The 20,957-nt window shown below is 43.2% G+C and overlaps 1 protein-coding gene across 4 annotated transcripts in view; it reads left to right on the top strand.

The window, feature by feature from the left end:
* diaph2 (diaphanous-related formin 2) overlaps positions 1 to 20,957 on the top strand; it is a 983,399-nt gene that overhangs the window by 518,395 nt on the left and 444,047 nt on the right. For all 4 annotated transcript variants that reach the window (XR_011946649.1, XM_072505206.1, XM_072505205.1 and 1 more), the window contains 2 exons: positions 11,758 to 11,859; positions 12,203 to 12,297. Coding sequence is in view for 3 of the 4 variants with exons in the window: in XM_072505206.1 (XP_072361307.1) it covers positions 11,758 to 11,859; positions 12,203 to 12,297 (197 nt within the window). In the remaining variant the exon portion in view is untranslated. The remainder of the gene's footprint in view (positions 1 to 11,757; positions 11,860 to 12,202; positions 12,298 to 20,957) is intronic.

Here is a 20,957-nt window from a genome sequence, read left to right as displayed (position 1 = left end):
AACACCGGGTATCTTTGTATGCGGACGATTTGCTACTATACGTGGCAGACCCGGCGGAGGGGATGCCAGAAATAATGCGGATACTTGGGGAGTTTGGGGATTTTTCAGGGTATAAATTGAACATGGGGAAAAGTGAGTTGTTTGTGGTGCATCCAGGGGAGCAGAGTAGAGAAATAGAGGACCTACCGTTGAGGAAGGTAACAAGGGACTTTTGTTACCTGGGGATCCAGATAGCTAAGAATTGGGGCACATTGCATAGGTTAAATTTAACGCGGTTGGTGGAACAGATGGAGGAGGATTTCAAGAGATGGGATATGGTATCCCTGTCACTGGCAGGGAGGGTGCAGGCGGTTAAGATGGTGGTCCTCCCGAGATTCCTCTTTGTGTTTCAGTGCCTCCCGGTGGTGATCACGAAGGCTTTTTTTAAAAGGATTGAAAAGAGCATCATGGGTTTTGTGTGGGCCGGGAAGACCCCGAGAGTGAGGAAGGGATTCTTACAGCGTAGCAGGGATAGGGGGGGGCTGGCACTACCGAGCCTAAGTGAGTATTATTGGGCCGCTAATATTTCAATGGTGAGTAAGTGGATGGGAGAGGAGGAGGGAGCGGCGTGGAAGAGATTAGAGAGGGCGTCCTGTAGGGGGACTAGCCTACAGGCTATGGTGACAACCCCATTGCCGTTCTCACCGAGGAACTACACCACAAGCCCGGTGGTGGTGGCTACACTGATGATTTGGGGACAGTGGAGACGGCATAGGGGAAAGACTGGAGCCTTGGGGGGGGTCCCCGATAAGAAACAATCATAGGTTTGCCCCGGGGGGAATGGATGGGGGATATGGAATGTGGCAAAGAGCAGGAATAACGCAACTGAAAGATCTGTTTGTGGATGGGAAGTTCGCGAGTCTGGGAGCGCTGACCGAGAAATATGGGTTGCCCCAAGGGAATGCATTCAGGTATATGCAACTGAGGGCTTTTGCGAGGCAACAGGTGAGGGAATTCCCGCAGCTCCCGACACAAGAGGTGCAGGACAGAGTGATCTCAAAGACATGGGTGGGGGATGGTAAGGTGTCAGATATATATAGGAAAATGAGGGACGAAGGGGAGACTATGGTAGATGAACTAAAAGGGAAATGGGAAGAAGAGCTGGGGGAGGAGATCGAGGAGGGGCTGTGGGCAGATGCCCTAAGCAGGGTAAACTCGTCGTCCTCGTGTGCCAGGCTAAGCCTGATTCAGTTTAAGGTATTACACAGGGCACATATGACTGGAGCACGGCTCAGTAAATTTTTTGGGGTGGAGGATAGGTGTGCGAGGTGCTCGAGAAGCCCAGCGAATCATACCCATATGTTTTGGTCATGCCCGGCACTACAGGGGTTTTGGATGGGGGTGACAAAGGTGCTTTCAAAAGTAGTAGGAGTCCGGGTCGAACCAAGCTGGGGGTTGGCTATATTTGGGGTTGCACAAGAGCTGGGAGTGCAGGAGGCGAGAGAGGCCGATGTTTTGGCTTTTGCGCCCCGAGTAGCCCGGCGCAGGATATTGCTAATGTGGAAAGAAGCCAAGCCCCCGGGGGTGGAGACCTGGATAAATGACATGGCGGGGTTTATAAAGCTAGAGCGGATTAAGTTCGTCCTAAGGGGGTCGGCTCAAGGGTTCACCAGGCGGTGGCAACCGTTCGTCGAATACCTCGCAGAAAGATAGACGGAATGGGAAAAAGAAGGCAGCAGCAGCAGCCCAGGATTGGGGGTGGGGGGAGGAACCAGAAGGACTCTCAGGGTTGTTAATATATACTGTATAGTTTGTATAGGTCGTTGCTACAGATAATTATATATTGGACTGTTAAATTATATTTTTGGAGAGTGTTACTTGTGACAAGGCAGTTGCCAATTCAGGCTAGTTTTCATTTTTGTTATATATTATTTATTCATTTTTTGTTTATAAAATAGGTCATTGTTATTTGTGTTGTTATAATATTGTGTAAAGGATGCACAATGTACTGTTGGTTGACCAAAAATTTTCAATAAAATATTTAGAAAAAAAAAAATTAAAACTAGACTTTCACCAACCTTCCTTTTTATTGTTTGTGTTTCAATCATTGTGAAGTTGCATGTGATAGCTTTGGAGCCTAGGACTTGGAGATTTGTGCCTTGCAGGTGATGGACAGGTTTTGTGGAGTCAAGAAGTATGTACTCTCCGCAGGATGTCTCGCCTCTGACCTGCGCTTCTAGCCACATTATTTATATGGATGGTGCAGTTTAGTTTATGGTCAATGACAACCCCCACGATGTTGACAGTGGGGAATTCAACAATGCTAATGCCATTGAATTTCAAGGGACAATGGTTTGATTCTCTTTTATTGGAAATGGTCATTGCCTGGCACATGTATGACATGAATGTTCCTTGCCACTTGTCAGCCCACACCTGGATATTGTCCAGGTCTTGCTCCATTTACAGGTGGACTGCTTCAGTGCCTGAGGAGTCGTGAATGGTGCTAAACATTGTGCAATCATCAGTGAACACCCCAACATCTGCCCTTATGTTGGAAGGAAAGTCATTGATGAAGCAGCTGACGATGATTCAGCCTAGGACACTGCCCTGAGAAGCTGTGGTAGTGATGTCCCGGGAATAAGATAACTGACCTCCAACAACCACAACCATCTTCTTTTGTGCCAGGTATGACTTCAACTAGTGGACAGTTTTCTTCCTGATTCTGATTGGCTCCTTGATGTCATACTTGATCAAACGCCGCCTTGATATCAAGGGTAGTCACTCTCACCTCACCTCGAGATCAGCTCATTTATCTATGCTTGAACCAAGGCTGAAATGAGGTCAGGAGCTGAGTGACCCTGGTGGAACCCAAACTGGGCGTCGGTGAACAGGTTATTGCTGAGCAAGTGTTGCTGACAGCACTGTTGTTGACCCCTTGCATCACTTTACTAATGATTGAGAGGAGATTGATTGGGTGGTATTTGGCTGGGCTGGATTTATCCTGCATTTTGTGCACAGGACATACCTGGGCAACTTTCCACATTACAGAGTAGATTGCCGTCTTGTAGCTGCGGAACAGCATAGCTCGGGTGCGGAAAGTTCTGGAGTACAAGTCTTCAGTATTATTACCGGAATATTGTCAGGGCCTATACTATTTGCAGTATCCAGTGCCTTCAGCTGTTCTTGCTATCACGTGGGGTGAATCAAATTAGCTGAAGACTGGCATCTGTGATGCTGTGGATCTCTGGAGGAGAAGGAGGTGGATCATTACTTGGCACTTCTGGCTTAAGATTGTTGCAAATGCTTCCGCCTTGTCTTTTGCAATGGTATGCTGGGCTCCTCCATCATTGAGGATTGGGATATTTGTGTAGCCTCCTTCTCCATTGAGTTGTTTAATTGTCCACCACCATCCACGACTGGATGTGGGAGGACTACAGAGCTCAGATCTGATCAGTTGATTGTGGGATTGCTTAGCTCGGTCTATCACTTGCTACTTATGTTGTTTGGCATGCGAGTAGTCCTGTGTTGTAGCTTCACCAGGTTGATATCTCATTTTTCGGTATGCCTGGTGCTGCTCTTGCATGCTCTCCTGCACTCTTAATTGAACCAGGGTTGATTCCCTGGCTTGGTGGTAATGGTGGAGTGGGGAATATGCCGGGCCACGAGGTTACAGATTTTGGCTGAGTACAATTCTGCCACCGCTGATGGCCCACGGCATCTCATGGGTGACCTAAAATAATTAAGTAAAGATGTAACAACATGCATTCAAAGAGCATCTTTAATGTTGTAAAACATTCCAAGGCACTTCAAAGGAATTTTATGAAACAAAATTTGACGCCGAGCTCAGACATCGAGGTAGATTCTAACGAGCCGATGAAGAAGGGAGGCAAGGTTTAGAGGAGATTTCGGACAGAGGCAGCTGAAAACACGGCCACCATGGGCAAAGAGAGAGAAATGAGGGATCCACAGGATCCCAGAATTGGAGGAGCGCAGAGATCTTGGAGGCTTGCAGGCGGGAGGCAGTTACTGCAATAAGGAAAAGCAAGGTGAGGGCACGCTGGATTTGAAAACTCAGTTGACAATTTTGAAATTTAAGCGTCGCTGGACCGGAAGCTGATGTAGGTCAGCGAGCGCAGGAGTAATGGGTGAACAGAACTTGATACAATTTAGGGTATGGGCAGCAGAGTTTTGGAATGAGTCCATGTTCATGGAAGCTGCAAGGTTGGAGACTGGTCAGGATAGCTGAGTCCAGAAGCAACAAATAACCTCATGGATGAAGGTCTCGGCAGCAGATGAGCTGAGGCCATTGAAGCTGTTGGCTGTTCATGTGATTCATAATTCATCCTTGTCTTTTTATAATTGATCCTTTTGTGAATTTGTAATACTAGATTTTTAAAATGAAGATTTCCCTCACTCCCTCTAACCTATAAATAAATTAATCTAGGCAGCTCATCCTAACTGTTCAGTATTTATTTGTTTTTAATATTTCTCCTGCTGCCCTTTCCAGAAAATTAATGAAGTGCACCTTTGACATTCCATCCTAAAAGTGAATCTTCCTCACTGACTGCCTTTCTTTAACTGAAGTTAAATAAATAAATAAACATGATACCATTGCAGCCGCCAGCTGCTCACTCAAATTTATTATTAATTTACCTTTTTGGTTGCCTGCTGGCCTCTTCCAAAAATCACTACTGCATGCGTTTTCCTTTCCTGTCCAATCTAAAGATAGTTGCTGATGCTAAAGACTATTTATCCTTCTGTAATCTATCTATCCATCCAGTCAAATTCTAAAATCTACATTCATACCTGCATTCCCATTGAACAAGTTCATGAATAATCTGATTGTGGCCTCCACTCCAATTTCCTATCTACCTCCAGTACCGTTTCACTCCATTATCAATTAAGAATCTAACTCGGCCTTAAAAGTATTCAATGACCCTGCCTCCACCATTCCTTGGGGAAAAGTTCCAAAAACTCGGGACCCTCAGACAAAAAAATATCTAATTTCCCTCATATGGGCAGCACAATGGTAGCACTGCTGCCTCACAGTGCCAGGGACACAGGTTCGATTCTGGCCTTGGGTAACTGTCTGTCTGGAGTTTGCATGTTCTTCCCATGCCTGTGTGGGTTTCTTCTGGCTGCTTTGGTTTCCACCCACAGTGATTGACCACGCGAAATTGCCCCTTAGTGCCCCAGGGGTTATGGGGATAGGGCATGGGAATGGGCCTAGTCAGAGTGCTCTTTTGGATGGCCGGTGCAAACTAGATGGGTCGAATGGCCTCCTTCTGCAATGTAGGGATTATATGGAAATAAATGGGACACCCCTGATTTTTAAACTTTGTCCCCTTGTTTAAGCCTCTCTCACAAAGGGAAAGATCCTCCCAGCATCCACCCTGTCAACTTCCCTCAGGATCTTATGTGTTTCAATAAAATTATTACTCATTCTTCTGAATTCAAAACCCATTATTACTACTATCTAGAAGGACAGGGCAGCAGACATATGGGACTACCACCAGATAAAAGCAAATTACTGCGGATGCTGGAATCTGAAACGAAAAAGAAAATACTGGAAAATCACAGCAGTTCTGGCAGTATCTGTAGGAAGAGAAAAGAGCTAAAGTTTCGAGTCTGATGACTCTTTGTCAAACCGGACTCGAAACGTTGGCTCATTTCTCTCCCTACAGATGCTGCCAGACCTGCTGAGATTTTCCAGCATTTTCTCTTTCGTTATGGAAACACCACCACCTGGAAGTTCCTCTCCAAGCTGCTCACCATCCTGACTTAGAAACATACCACCATTCCTTCACTGTCTCTGGGTCAAAATCCTGCAGCTCCCTCCCTAACAGCACTATGGGTGTATCTACAGAAAGTGCAGCAGTTCAAGAAGGCAGTTCACCACCATCTTTCCGAAGGCAATTGTGGGTGGGCAATAAATACTGGCGTACCCAGCAAAACCCATACCTCATCAATTTTTTTTTTAAAAAACTTCAATGGATACAGGCCCAATCTGTTCAAACTTCCCTCATAAGGCAACTACCCCCAGGCATTAGTCGAGTGAACTTTCTCTGAGCTGCTTCTCACATATTTAAAACGTTTCTGAAATAAGGAAAGATAAACTGTACAGAGTACTGCATATGTGGTCTCACCAAAGCCCTAAAGTACTGCAACAAAACATCCTTACTTTTATATTCCATTCCAAATTCCCATTTCAACATTCAACAGTATCTGTACAGAATCCAGGACTCTTCCTGGAAGTCTGTACCATATGTTGCTGGATTCGGTGTCCCCCTTGTTCAAATCTCTCGCAATTTAATTTGAAGAACTATTCCAGGTTATTTTTCTATTCCCTTAGCTATGTTAAATATTTGTATAAAATCACCACTTTGATGCCTCCTTTCAAACTTTTTTTTCCCTCCTCTATTCTGAATATCAAATCTTGGTTGTGGCATGTAGTTCCTGGATATTTCACAAATAATCTGCAGCACCTTACTAATCACAGTTTGTTGACAAAGGTCTTGTATTTATGAAATAGCATATCTACTGTCTTTCCTTGAGAAATATCATTGGAATTCTGCTCAAATTATATTACATTAAATAATTAAACTACACCACACAGTCCTTGTGCTCATAGGGAGTTTGTGTTAACATGTCAGGTACGCATAACTTCTTTTATCCTAACTTTTCAATCACCCCAAAGCTGGGCTCATGGCTCACTTGGTCCACTACTTCTGTCCAATGTGTTCCACTGTGTTCTCCTTCATCTTGGGCCCTAGCTACTCCTATTCAAACACTTTATGCATGTCAATTTAATGGCTCATTATTCCAAGAATGTAAATGTCACCTGCTCAGACTGGAGAAAAGGAGCTTATGTGTGGATCATTCTGTCAGTAATTAGTCTCGCTGTTAATTTAAAATAGTTCTTCATTCCTTTTACCTCTTTGCTGAAGCTACTCAACACTTTTTGAAGGTGCGAATGGAATACGGAGTAGAATTTCTACAAATCAGATTGTTTTCCCAGGGTTTTCATCAGTTATGGTGCATAATGTAGACTTGCACTTTGAATTCACAATCTGCACAATTAATTAAAACAGTTGAGCAACATGTCGGAGAGAAAGAAATACAGGAAGAGACTGAAATGAAATCAGACTCTGTAGGTGAAATTCTCTGCCTCACACCGCCAGTAACTGAATTCCCGATGAGGAGTAAAATCCAGCTTCGTGAAGGAAAATGGCGCCGATCAGTTTCCGATGCTCCAGCCCCCCACTGGCAGTTGAGTTGCGCCCTGAAGTCAGCATCCTGGAAGGCAGACGTGTCATCAGGAGAGAGGGAGTGAACTCTTTGAACGAGGTTTAGCAGCTTGCACGCCTGTGCGCCAAGCAGAGAGTCATTCGAGGAGCCCACGATCTCGAAAGGAAGGATGGCTTTTCGTGACTTTTGCGTCACTTTGAGTTGGCATGAGCCGGTAGCTGGAATGATGTTGCCATCGTAGTCCAATAGCTGGCAGGCCGATGGAAGAATGGTTGGTTTGACACGAAGGCTTTGGAAAGCAGACCACGCCATGAGATTGGCGGAGACACCAGTGCGCCAGTGTCCAGGTAGAATTGTATTTGGGACCGGTTGATCGTCAGGGTGACACACTACTCATCGTCTGGATCGATGCTGTATACCGACAGCGGCTGGTGTCTTTGCTTCGGGGACAGCCTGATTTTCGTTACGACACCAACTCGAAAAGTCACCTTCGGGTCCTCGATGTCACTGCTGTGTGGGAGGTCGGAATCAGACTCGGTGACTGTGGGTTGAATTACCCGAACATTCCTGCGAGGCTGGCTGAAGCGATATGAATTGGAAGGCTGAGCTGCTCGACAGCAGGCAGCATAGTGGCCAAGTCTTCTACATCGTAGGCATTGGCGAGATTTTGCGGGGCATTGCCGTTTTAAATGGGTGGAGCCACAGTTGACGCATGTCGTAACGTCAGCACATTCGCTGTGCCACCACGCATGCGCGGTGCGGTCATGCGTGGTGCGGGCCTGCGCAATACGTTCCTCCACGTCGCCGTCCCCTCGTTTGGTGCGTACAAGCTAGGGAGTCCGCGAAAAGCACGCAAAATGGCCGCCCTCATCCAGGCTGAGGCCCTGAAGGTGCTCAATAACTTGGACCCGTTAGGCCTCGTGGGGACCTTGCCACTTGTATATGGGAGTACCGACTGGTGGCATTTTCATGTAGGACACAGGTCTCGATGGCGGTCGCTAGGGTGAGTTGCTTTACTTTGAGGAGCTGCTGACGTAGGGGGTCCGACTGAACACCGAAAACGATCAGGTCGGGTATCATGGAGTCGGAGGTGGGCCCGTAGCTGCAAGATTGCGCAAGGATGCGGAGGTGCGTTAGAAAGGATTGGAAAAGTTCGTCCTTACCCTGCAAACGCTGCTGGAACACGTAGCGTTCAAAACTCATTCACCTCTACACTGCAGTGAGTGTCAAATTTGAGGAGAACCGTCTTGAACTTCGTCTTGTCTTCGTCATCTGCAAAGGTGAGGGAGTTGAAAATGTGGATGGCATGGACCCCGGCCGTGGAGAGGAGAAGAGCAATCTTTCTGGTGTCGGAGGCGCCGTCCCTGTCCGTGGCTTCGAGGAAGAGCTGGAAGCTCTGTTTGAAAATCTTCCAGTTGGCCCCGAGGTTGCCGGCGATGCGGAGCGGTGGCGGCGGCGGGCTGATGTTGTCCATGTTGCAGGATGACGGAAAGCTGGCGGAAGGCAGATCACTTGCAGATAGGTCTAAGAAGTGCTAGTATGCAACCACTCCTGGTATCATGATGTGTTGGGTGTTCTGGATCACATACAGGTGACCAACACTTGGAAGTAGTGCAACACTATTTTATTAAAAGGTTAACTATTTAAACATACTTGAAGTGTGGGTAAATACGATACTAGCTTTAACTAAAGACCTTTACCTTGTCCTAACCAGTTGATGCACTCAGCACATAGGTGAATGTCTATGTTGCAGGCTGTGAGGTCTGTGCTCCTAGCTAGCTGCTACTCGAATGAGCGGGAACTCTGATGCCCCCGTCTTTATAGTGCGTGTGCTCTCACTGGTGATTGGCTGCGGTGTTGTGTGTGATGATTGGTCCCACTGTGTGTCCATCAGTGTGTGTCTGCACCATGATATACTGGTGTATGTTATGACAACCTGATCATCAGTCCTCCTTCAATCAATATTATAACAAAACAAAATATTTGAATCAGCAGCCATTTTGACTTCAAATGTAATTTGTTAGATGTGGAGCGTTTTGTGACAACGTGATGGCACATGGGGCACTAAATAATTGGAACCCTTTTTTTTACTATAATACCATGTCCATACCACAAGTTATGCGTATGAGATCCCCCTTCTTTCAGCCATGACAGCAACCGTTACAAGAAAGAGAACATTGTAATATGCATACAGATGTAAACTATTCACTTTAAGCAAGTAAACCTGAAGGAAGGAAGGGGGAGGTGAAAAAATAATAATACCCCCATTGTGTCATGTAACTCCAATTTGAATGAACCTTCCAAATTTTTCATTCGAATACATTCCCGCCAATTCCCAATTAGAATTGCTTTTTGCATGAAGAAGGTTTTCTTGGCATTCATCCAATACTTTTGTATTTTTGATTGTGCTCCCTTCCCCTTTTTGATTTAGCTTAGCTTAACCTCATGTTCCAGATTCCCCTCAGCCATGTTAGTCCTTCCTTGGTTCATTCCTTTTAAGGTTCAAGGACTAAATAATTCACCTTGAAGTGTTGCACTGCGTGTGGAAATACACTTTTAATTATTTTCCCTTCTTGCTGACTTTGTTTACTTTCATGGAGAGGGGTTAAAATATACCTTTTCTTGGTGTTCTGCAAGTCGTAACAAAGACCAAATGTTCCACAATCATAGATGAGTTTCCACACCTACTTGGATCAGCATTTTTGCTCCCTGTACAAGCAATCTGTCTCATGAAGTGCTATTTGAAAAGGAGGTTCTCTATATTTTGGTGTTTTGTGATTCAGATCACAGAAGGCAAGCTTTCAGTTCCTAAATTAATGCCCATCCGCAATCTATTACAGCATTGTATAACTCTGGTATCTGGATAAGCAAGTGTCTGAGTACTCAATAAATGTCAATTTTTAAAAAATCAACCCAGACAGCAGTCAAAATATTCATGGTATGTACAAATCCAATTGCCGATACATGCACTGCATTATACTCTGGCGACAGGTTCCCTGCACTCCAGCGTAAATTTTGGGGCAAACTTGCCTCAACTTCACTGACTCGCCCCGCTTTAATTATTTTGGCGACAGCGCTTTCATTTGTACGAGGCATGACTTCTGTTCATCTCCAGGAGAAAATACAATCTTATAGAGCTGCCAGCCAATTTGAGACCAACAGCTTTGTACTACATCAGGATTGGTGGCCGCTGTAGGTACTGCAGTAGGCCCGGGAGAAAGACGAAACCTGGATGATCCTAATCCCAGGTTTGTCCGATATCTCGTTAGCGTCTGATTGACTGCCCCCAATGAAGGGGTTGGGGATCATGTTGGGGAGGGGGGAGACCTCTAATTGGAGAAGGAGTCCAGAAAGGAGGATCCCCCCTTTCGCTCACCAGCTGTCCTCAAGGTTAAAACTACTGGGCTACACATTGGCTGCAGGCCTGTCCTGCCACCTGCTAAATTCAAACAGTGGTGGGATAAGGCCGGTAATTGGGGATTAATTGCTCACTTGAGGACCTCAGTTGTTCCACAGAGAAGCAGCTCATATGGTTCCTCCCTTGTTCCCTCCCCCACTGTCTGTAAAATGGTGGCGCCACAATGACACAACACCCTAACTTAAGGGTCTAACTGCTTGTTTACCTGTCTGCTGGTGACCCATAAAATGCATCCCATAAATTATGTTGCACTATTTTTAATTGTTCATGAATCTTGAAAATGTATATCTTTGCATTACATAATTCCTGCTTCGTGTTTTTCTAAAAAGAAAAATTACCTACAACAAATATTTAGAGCACAATTTATAATGCAAAATATTCAATGCGCAAAGAACTATTCTTGTCTACATTAAATATGGTTTCTCATGGATAGGGCATGTATTCAACATAGAATGCATTTTGCATTGTACAACACTTTGTGTTACTGTTGGACAAATTTATAATAATTAGATGAAGCTATCAGAAACCAGAGAACACATGGAAAACTAAACAGCCCAAAAGAGAGTATCCTCAGGCTTGGTTCTTCCATGAGTGTTTGTGGTCCCAGGTTCGATTCCCGGCTTGGGTCACTGTCTACGTGGAGTCTGCATGTTCTCCCTGTGTGTGTGTGGATTTCCTCTGGGTGCTCCGGTTTCTTCCCACAGTTCAAAAATGTGCGAACTAAGTGGATTGGCTATTCTAAATTGCCCTTCGTGTCCAAAAAGGTAAGGTGGAGTTACTGGGTTATGGGGATAAAGGGGACAGGGTGGAACCTTTAGTAGGGTGCTCTTTCCAAGGGCCGGTGCAGGCTAGAATGGCTAAATGGCCTCCTTCTGCGCAGTAAATTCTATGATTCTATGAACATATGTAGATAATTAACTGGTCTCACTGACACAAAACTACTTGTTGCAATACAACTTCCTCAGATATTTTGGAATCATTTATTTTCTTTATGTGATTTTTGTATGCAACGTCTTGTGAAAGGTTAAATACATCTACCGTTCAATACTTAAACAGCTTGTCTATAATTTCCTTTGGAGCAAGTCACAAATAATATTACTTTTTTATGGCAGTAAAAAAGGATGATGTTCAAACCGAGGAAAAAAAATCTGCTCCAATCAAGAAAAAAGTAAAAGAACTGAAAATTCTGGACCCGAAAACAGCTCAAAATTTGTGTAAGTGCTTTTACATGTTTTCGATTTTTGGGGTAGTCGTGATATTTAGTGTATAATTTCAGCATTGGTTTTGTCAAACTAAGTGTTGTAGACGAGAATGACTTGAGATACAAAGAGAAAAGATAAGTTGTATTTGTTAAAAGTTTGAAATGAAACCTGAAAATGCAGGTGACTCCCACAACTCTTTCAGCCACTGATATGACTCATATTTCCTGTATTTTACAGTTCTATGATGTTGTATACTGCCCTTTTCAGCGATAACTATGATTTGTAAATGTATTGTCTGAAAAGTTGAAAATGCAAATCTCATGTTAAAGCAGCAATGCATTTTTGTTTCATTCAGCAATATTCCTGGGATCATATCGCATAGCTTATGAAGAAATCAAACACATCATTTTGGAAGTTGATGAGGAGAAGCTCAGTGAGTCCATGATTCAGGTAAGCTTTAAAGTAAATTTTGCTTAGCTGCGGGTTCCTCAACGTATCTGTCTCTGTTTTGCAAATGTTTTCACAGAATATGATGTTTATTTATTGTGACACAATGGGGAGATCAGAACACTGTGGTGTAAACACACACAAAAGCATCATGCCAGAAATTCTTTCTCTTTTCCCCCAAAGGTTTATGAGTGCTTTGACCCAGCCGAAGGTATTCTTTCCAGTAAAATTATTGCTGGAGTTTGAGTCAGTGATCTGAGTTCTTCCAGTTCTCTTGACATTAAAAACTAAATGGTATATGGTGATATATCAGGATTTTTTAAACTTAAATATTGAACATTTTCTGAGTAAATCCTAGTTTTTCAAAGGAAGACCAGGAAAATCCTGTTCACCAATGTTTTGTCCAATTCAAGTATAATATAAATGCTGCAAAATGAAAAGGTTAATTGGGTGACTGTCCAAAAGACATTCGGTCATTTCCCAACAGCAAAGCAGAAAATATGAACCAAATATGTTTTTACAATGTATCGGCAACAGTATAAAATGCATGGAAATGGGTGAAATGTGGAAATAGATTTAAAATACCTGGGATGAGAGAGAAAGCAAACAAAGGGTATTATCTAAAAGAGTTAGCAGGTTCTCTGTTTGTATCTTTCTTCCTCCTCACCAATTTTTCTCTCATTTATATCCACCATTTCCCTTCTGCTCATTCTCTTTCTCTTTACCTGAAGGCGTGAAGCATTTGTAACAAGATAGATAATTAATGGCACAGGCAAAGGAAAATGGGTTTGATTTAATACCTATCACAGTGACCAAGGCTGGAAGCTAAATATTCTTGGGTATTTGACATTTTGAAAAAAACAGCCTGAGTACTAAAGGATGACTTGAGGATAGTAATGAAAAGGGATCTTGTTTGGAAAATCAGGAAATAGAACTAGTATGGATAAAAAAATAAGAAACAACAAGGGACAGAAAATACTGATGGGAGTTCTTTAATGACACCCTATTTTTCATTGTCGTGTTAGACAGAGAATAATCAAGAAATAATAGAAATTTGTAAGAACTGTACTGCAATGTTTGTGGGAAACGTGAATCTTCATAAAGACTGGAAAGATCAAATTGGCAAAAGTAGTTTGGAAGAAGAGCTTACAGAATGCATTTAAGGCAGTTTCCTAGAAAAAAAACATTGTGGAAGCAACCGACTATAATGAAACAGGGTTAATTAGTAATTTCACGGTAAGGAATCGTTTGGGGCACCAATGATAATGTGGTTGAATTGATGCACTTCAATTCAAAATTGGAAACTTGAGCTTCAAAAGGCCTATTACATGTGTATGAGGAGCGAGTTAGTTAAAATAGATGTGGCAATTGGATTAAAATATTTAATGATCAATAAGAAATAGCATACATTTAAAAAACAGTTTCACCAGTCTCAATAAATATATATTCTATTGAGAAATAAAATTTCTATTGCAAAAATGATCAATCAGTAACTAATTAAAGAGGTTAAGGATGATATTTGATTATTGTAAAGTTGTCAAGAGTGTATGTGGCACTTGTGACAGGGCATGTCTCTCATGGATTGTTATCTTCAAACATCAGCAAAGGTATATCATATGAAGCTTCCCATCCTCAACAAGTTTATTACATTTTCATCATCTTACGTAGATGATGACCAATACTCATCACTGGTTGGATTTGTACCTAGCACAAAGCAAGATGCTTGTGGTTGTTGCCTGAGGTCCAACCCTGTTCAGCTGCTTCATCAATGACCACCCTCCATCATAAAATCAGAAGTGAGGATGTTCACTGATGATTGTACAATGTTCAACACAACATTCATGCATCCTCAGATGATGAAAAAGCTCATGTCCATATACAGCAAGACCTGGACAACATTCAGGCTTGGGATGATAAGTGACGAATAACATTTTGCCACACAATTACCAAGCAATGGCCATCACAGGAGAGAGTCTAACCAATTTCCCATGATATTCAATGGCATTACCATTGCTCAATCCCCCAAGAATTAATGGAACTGAAAATTGACAAGTTCCCAGACTTGATGATCTACATCGTAGGCTTCTAAAGGAGGGGGCTCCATAAATTGTGGATGCTTTAGTTGTGATTGCCTAAACTTGCCCAGATTCTGGAATGACCCCAGAGAAAATGGAACTACAAGACAGTTAGCCTGGCTCCAGCCATCAGGAAGATGCTGGAATCCATTGATAAGGAAGCAGCAAAAGAACATTTTGAAGATCATATGATTAGTCAGGTTTTGTGAAAAGAGGAATTGTTTGTTAAATCTATTAGGTTTTGTCAATATAACTAACAGGATAGGTAATGGGAAATGAGTGAATGTAGCATATTTGGATTTTCAAATGGTATCTTATTTTGTATTTGAGAATTCGTCTCTGTTGGTGAAGCACCACGTGTTGTATAGTGATGTCAGCAGTTTTGCAGTTCTCCATCTTGGATTGTATGAGCAACAGCTTTTAACAAAATCTCTCATCGTGTTTGATAGAATCCAGAGTGTGGGTACTTTCATACGTTTTCCCTTTGCGGCTAACATATAAATATAACAAAAGAGAAAACTGACAACGAGGATTGGCACAAGAAAAATTGCTGAAGAAGAAATTAGTCAACTAAACAATGGAGACTGTGTTGGAAGCAAAGAAACATTCTTGAGACTGGACTCTCTCGTCGGGTGAAGCACAGCCGGTGATGCTGAATGCTTAAAAAAAATTAGTTGAATGTCAGTAAAGAATGACAGTACGGGAAAATTGCTTGCTGTTGAAATGAGTAGGGTCTAGGCTGCAGGGAAGCTAAACAGGCTCAGTAATGTGGATTCAGAGATCTGCTGATTCGGCACAGGTCACTACTGGGGTGGGGGTATGTGGGGGTGGGAGGATGGGGGGGGGGGGGGGTCAAGTCGAACCACAGTGAGACAAAATGGAAAAAAAATCTACTTCCTTGTGGATGAGGGGATCTTTTGTGCCATACCTTTCAAAGAATTGGAAAGGAAGAAGTTGGTTTAGGTATAGACCCTAGGAACCGGGATCCAAAATGGTGGGAACACCCGGCGCCATGGATGTATTTGATAAAGACTGCAAGACGTGGAACTTGTATATGAACTTTGAATATATTCACGAGGTGGCTGGATATAGCACTTGGGGAGAATAGGATCAAAGGCTATGTGGAGAAAGCAGGATTAGGCTATTGAGTTGGATGACCAACCATGATTGTGATGAATTGCAGAGCAGGCTCAAAGGACCAAAAGGCCTCCTCCTACTCCTATCTTCTATGTATGAGGACATATTCCAATTATATCTCACAGCAAATCAAACAAAGGAGGTCCTAAAGGTTGCAGCATTTCTTAGTTCAGTAGGATGTCTAACTATTATGCTGCTACAAATTGTAGTCCACCCTTCAAAATGGAAGAAAAGACATATATCGAACTAACAAAAATTTTAGAAGGGCGTTTCTCAACCTAGACCGTTGTTGATTGCAGAAAGGTTTTGTTTCCACCACCATAGTCAGGAAGAAAATGTAAGAATTTTACAATTTGTAGCGACTTAAAGAATGTTAGGAGAATATTGCAAGTTTGGTTTAACATTTAATAAAACTCTTTGTGATCGGCTGGGTTGTGGATTCTGCAGTTAAGCTATTCGGACGAAGCTGCTTACTGTAGTGATTTAACTCTCAAAGCTGCTGTGGAAGTTGCCACATCCATGGACAAGATACTGGGCGCGATTCTCTGAAATGGAGACAGACTGTTCGCGACGGCGTGAGACGGCCCCTATCCCGACCGATTCAGGGCCCGAAAATGGGCTAGGAGCGGCGCCGCGTCATTTACGCGCACCAGACCTTGGCGCCGCGTAAAGGTGGCGCCGCATACATGACGCGGCCGGTGCCGCATAACTGCCATCACCCGTGCGGGTTGGCCGGCGCCAACCCGCGCTTGCGTGGTTGCCGTCTCCCCGACTCCGCCCCGCAAGAAGATGTCCAACGGATCTTGCGGGGCTGCGGAAGAAAGGAGGTCCTCCTTCAGAGAGGCCGCCCGACGATCAGTGGGCACCGATCGCGGGCCAGACCCCATTTGAGGCCCCTCCCGGTGCAGGTTCCCCCCTCCCGCAGACCCCCCCCCCCCCCCAGCGTTCCCGTGCTGTTCCCGCCGGCAGCGATCAGGTGTGGACGGCGCTGGGGGGAACCCGCCGTTTTGGGCAGGCCGCTCGGCCCATCCGGCACTGAGAATTGCGGGGGCACCGGTGAATCGCCATTTTGGCTGTCTCGGGCGATTCACTGGACCGCGCTGCGCAAAACGCGATTGTGCCGATCTGGCCGCTTCCGTGAATCGCAGGAGGGCGTCGGACCGGCGTCGCGGGAAAATTTGGCGACACAGGCGATTCTCTGAAACAGCGCGGGAGCAGAGAATCGCGCCCACTGTTCGAGTTCAATGTTCATCTGCTAAAGTGAGGGGAGAAATCTAGCCTGAAAACATTGCCTTTTGTCAATCTGTTCCATTGGGTATGATTGATTATTTCATAATAAATAGACCAGAGAACATGGGTAACATGGGAATTTTGAATTTTCTGAGGGTGAAGATAAATGGCATGACAGAAAGGAGAAATTGGTTGATTTTTTTTGGGAAAACTCTATGGCAGTCTACTGTTGTATTTGCAAATTATTCCCTGACCCGAGTGAAAGGAAACGATCATTTGTTGTTAGTAATCTAATTGAAGAAATGTTAGAAGAGATACTGCTGATAATTAAACTTCCAAAAGCCATATTAAGGCTGTCTGAGGTAAATTATCTCGAAGAATTGATTCTGCATTATTGGCTCAGTTTGAAAAGCAGTGTTCTTACTGGAGGAAAGTGCTCAGACGCCTTGTTGCCACAGTCAAAGTGTTGTCTTTCTTGGGGCTACCTCTAAAAGGACATGATGAGCTATCAGTGCCAAGTCGAGCAGGTAATTCTTTAACCTGCCTTGAATATCTCAGTGAATTAGACAAACTTCTCAAAGAGTATTTGAAAAGTTATCACTATTGTGGCCCAAGGAAGACCAACTTTTAACGCACAGAACCTATTATGACTTAATCACTACAATGGCAGAGGTGCACAGAAACCAATTCACTACTCGAGTCATAGATGCCAAATACTATTCGTTAATAGTTGATTCAACATCAGATGTGAGTCATGTGAACAAATTAACATTAAGTTTAAGATATGTGACCAGCGATGGTGAAGTTGTAGAGCGATTTTTCTGTTTTGTCCAGCTACACGCCCACACTGAATGCCTGGAGACGATTGTTTTTTTATAATCATTTCAAATTTAGGTTTGGACATCAAAAATTGTGGTGTGCTGAATTTCGGTAATGGTGCAAATGTGTTAGGAAAATATTCAGGTCTACAAGCAAGACTGCATAATGCAAGCTCCTATGTATTATTCATCCTATGTTCCAGTCACTCATTAAATTTAATCTGCAACGCAGCAGCTGAATCGTGTGAGGCAGCTATATATTTTTAACTTTCTTCAAAACTTGTATGCCTCCTTTTCGAATCACGCTTGGGGCAGGCACATGGAAAACATTTGACGGTCTGAAGAATTTCTGACACGAGATGACTCGCTCGTGTGGATGCTGTTCTGGCTTTGAGGCTGAACTTTATTAATATAAAGGAATGCTTATCAGACACACATTTAAAGAAATCACATGTGAAAATTGAAGCATAATAATAATCTTTATTGTTACAAGTCGGCTTACATTAACACTGCAATAAAGTCACTGTGAAAAGCCTCTAGTCGTCACATTCCGGCGCCTGTTCGGGTACATAGAGGGAGAATTTAGAATGTCCAATTCACGTAATAGCACATCTTTCGTGACTTGTGAGAGGGAACCGGAGCACCTGGAGGAAACCCACACAGACACAGGGAGAATATGCAGACTCCGCACAGACATGCCACGAATCGAACCTGGGACACTGACGCTGTGAAGGAACAGTGCTAACCACTGTGCTACCGTGCTATTTATGCCAATTCCAATATGTCTGTCCTTCAATTCAAGCTGTAACTCTGAATTTTAGGAATCATGTTTTCTGTTTAGATTTAGGAATAGCAAATTCATCAATCATTACAAAGTTTTACAAAGTAATTACAGAACAGGCCATTTTGCCCAACATTTTATTTTCTTCATTCACTCATGGCATATGCGCATTGCTGGCAAGGCCAGCATTTATTGCCCATTGCTGATTGTCCTTGAGAAAATGGTGGTGAGCCACCTTGAATACACCGTGTGGTTTGTTCCAGAGAAAAATATATGCATGCAGATTAACTTAACATCTCGCACAATGCTGTCCCATTAAATTATCCTGCCAATTCCACTAATCTCTGTCTGCCAACCTCTGCTCAATCAGAAGGTGACGTGTACTGCCTCCTGTGAGGTTTTCTACCTCAAATAAACAGATTGTTTACCATGAGGAAAAGTATTTTTTAAATTAATGATTAAGCGACTCATTGCTTTTAGGGGCCCATTGTTAGGAAGACTCTTCTGATTGGCATCTGTACAGTTCAAAGAATAGGTGCAGGGAACTGTTATTTGCCTGTGGAGATTGAATTTCAAGTGAAGTACCAACCCTATATTTTTTTCATAACTTCAAATCATAAGGAGCAAATTTTTAAGGTTGATTTTGCTCTGGAACCAAATAGTAAGAAATCGGGTATTACAAGTTTTTAAACCAAATATTAATCTAGTTGAAATCTTCACTTAACAGTAGTACAGACTTGGGCGGCACGGAGGGGCGGTGGTTAGCATTGCAGCCTCACAGCACCGAGAAACCGGTTTCGATCCCGGCCCCGGGTCACTATCCATGTGGAGTTTGCACATTCTCCCCATGTCTGTGGGGGTCTCACCCCCCAACCCAAAGATTTGCAGGGTAGGTGGATTGGCCATTCTTAATTGCCCCTTAATTGGAAAAAATTTAAAAAAACACAGCAGTCCAAATTGAAAAATGCAGAGAACGTACAGCATTTGCAGAAAAGTCTGTTTATTCTAAATATAGCTGTAGATGGTAGCTATTTAGACAGAACAATACAAAGAAGAGTTACATTATGTAAATTAGCCCATGCTCTAAATTTTTGGCCTCTGACTTTGTGCAAATCAATTTTTGCTTCAATTTTTTTTCTCCGTCCAACCCCCCAGCAGTTTATTATATGTTCTTGTGCCTGGAAGAATGGATTGGATTATCTTGATAGCTTCTCCATGATTACTGCATTCTGTGATTGATATTAACAATAGAATAATTAAAGGGGACAAAGCCCTCTCTTTCTACTTGAACATGGAAGGCCATTCTGCCTTGTTATTCTCCATCTTACACCCAACCAGAGAACTAATAAAATCTGCCCGACAATGGCAACAATGTTTTGGTGATAGTAATAACTGCAAAATAAATTAATTACCTTTTGCTTAACAGCTCGTTGTTCAACTGCTCAATAACCTGACGGATTCAATATAATGGGAGAGTCAAGTTTCAATACACTTCCACATATAATAATAATATAATAATTCGATCAGTTTTAAAATAGCTATGGAGAATGATGGGTCTGGCCCAAAAGTTTAAATTCTAAATTGGTGCAAGGTTAATTCTGATGGTATTAGACAGGAACTTTCAAAAGTTAATTGAGGGAGTCAGTTTGCAGGCAAAGGGATGACTGTTAAGTAAGAGGCTTTCAAAAGTGTGTTAATCAGGGTTCAAGGTAAGCACATTCCTTTTAGAGTGAAGGGCAAGGCTGGAAGAAATAGGGAACCCTGGATGACTCGGGATATTGAGGCCTTGGTCAAAAATGGCGACATGCATCGGCAGCTGGGATCAAGTGGATCCTTTGAAGAATATAAAGATTGTCGAAGTAGAGTTAAGAGAGAAATCAGGAGGGCAAAAAGGGGAAATGAGTTTGCTTTGGCAGATAAGGCAAAGGAGAATCCAAAGAACTTCTACAAATACATAAAGGGCAAAAGAGTAACAAGGGAGAGAGTAGGGCCTCTTAAGGATCTACAAGGTCATCTGTGTGCAGATTCATAAGAGATGAGTGAGATCCAAAATTATTATTTCTCATCGGTATTTACTGTTGAGAAAGGCATGGAAGTTAGGGAACTTGGGGAAGTAATAGCGATATCTTGAGGAGTTTACATATTACAGAGAAGGAGTTGCTGGAAGTCTTAAAGCGCATCATGGTAGATAAATCCGCGGAACCTGATGAAATGTATCCCAGGACGTTGTGGGAGGCTAGGGAGGAAATTGCAGGTCCCCTAGCAGATATATTTGAATCGTAAACAGCCACAGGTGAGGTGCCTGGTAGCAAATGTGCCTTTGTTTAAGAAGGGCCACAGGGAAAGCCTGAGAACTACAGACCGGTGAGCTAACATCTGTGGTGGGTAAGTTGTTAGAAGGTATTCTGAGAGACAGGATCTACAGGCATTTAGAAAGGCAAGGACTGATGAAGGGCAGTTGAGTGGAATATCATGTCTCACGAATTTGATTGAGTTTTTTGAAGGGGTATGCAAGAAGATAGATGAGGGCAGTGTAGTCGACGTTGTCTACAAGGACTTTAGCAAGGCCTTTGACAAGGTACTGCATGATAGGTTGTTGCATAACGTTAAACCTCACAGGAT

Source organism: Scyliorhinus torazame, chromosome 5 (genome assembly GCF_047496885.1).
Source record: "Scyliorhinus torazame isolate Kashiwa2021f chromosome 5, sScyTor2.1, whole genome shotgun sequence".
NCBI lineage: Eukaryota > Metazoa > Chordata > Chondrichthyes > Carcharhiniformes > Scyliorhinidae > Scyliorhinus > Scyliorhinus torazame.
Note: the sequence above shows the minus strand (reverse complement) of the source record. Positions and strands in the feature narration are given on the sequence as shown.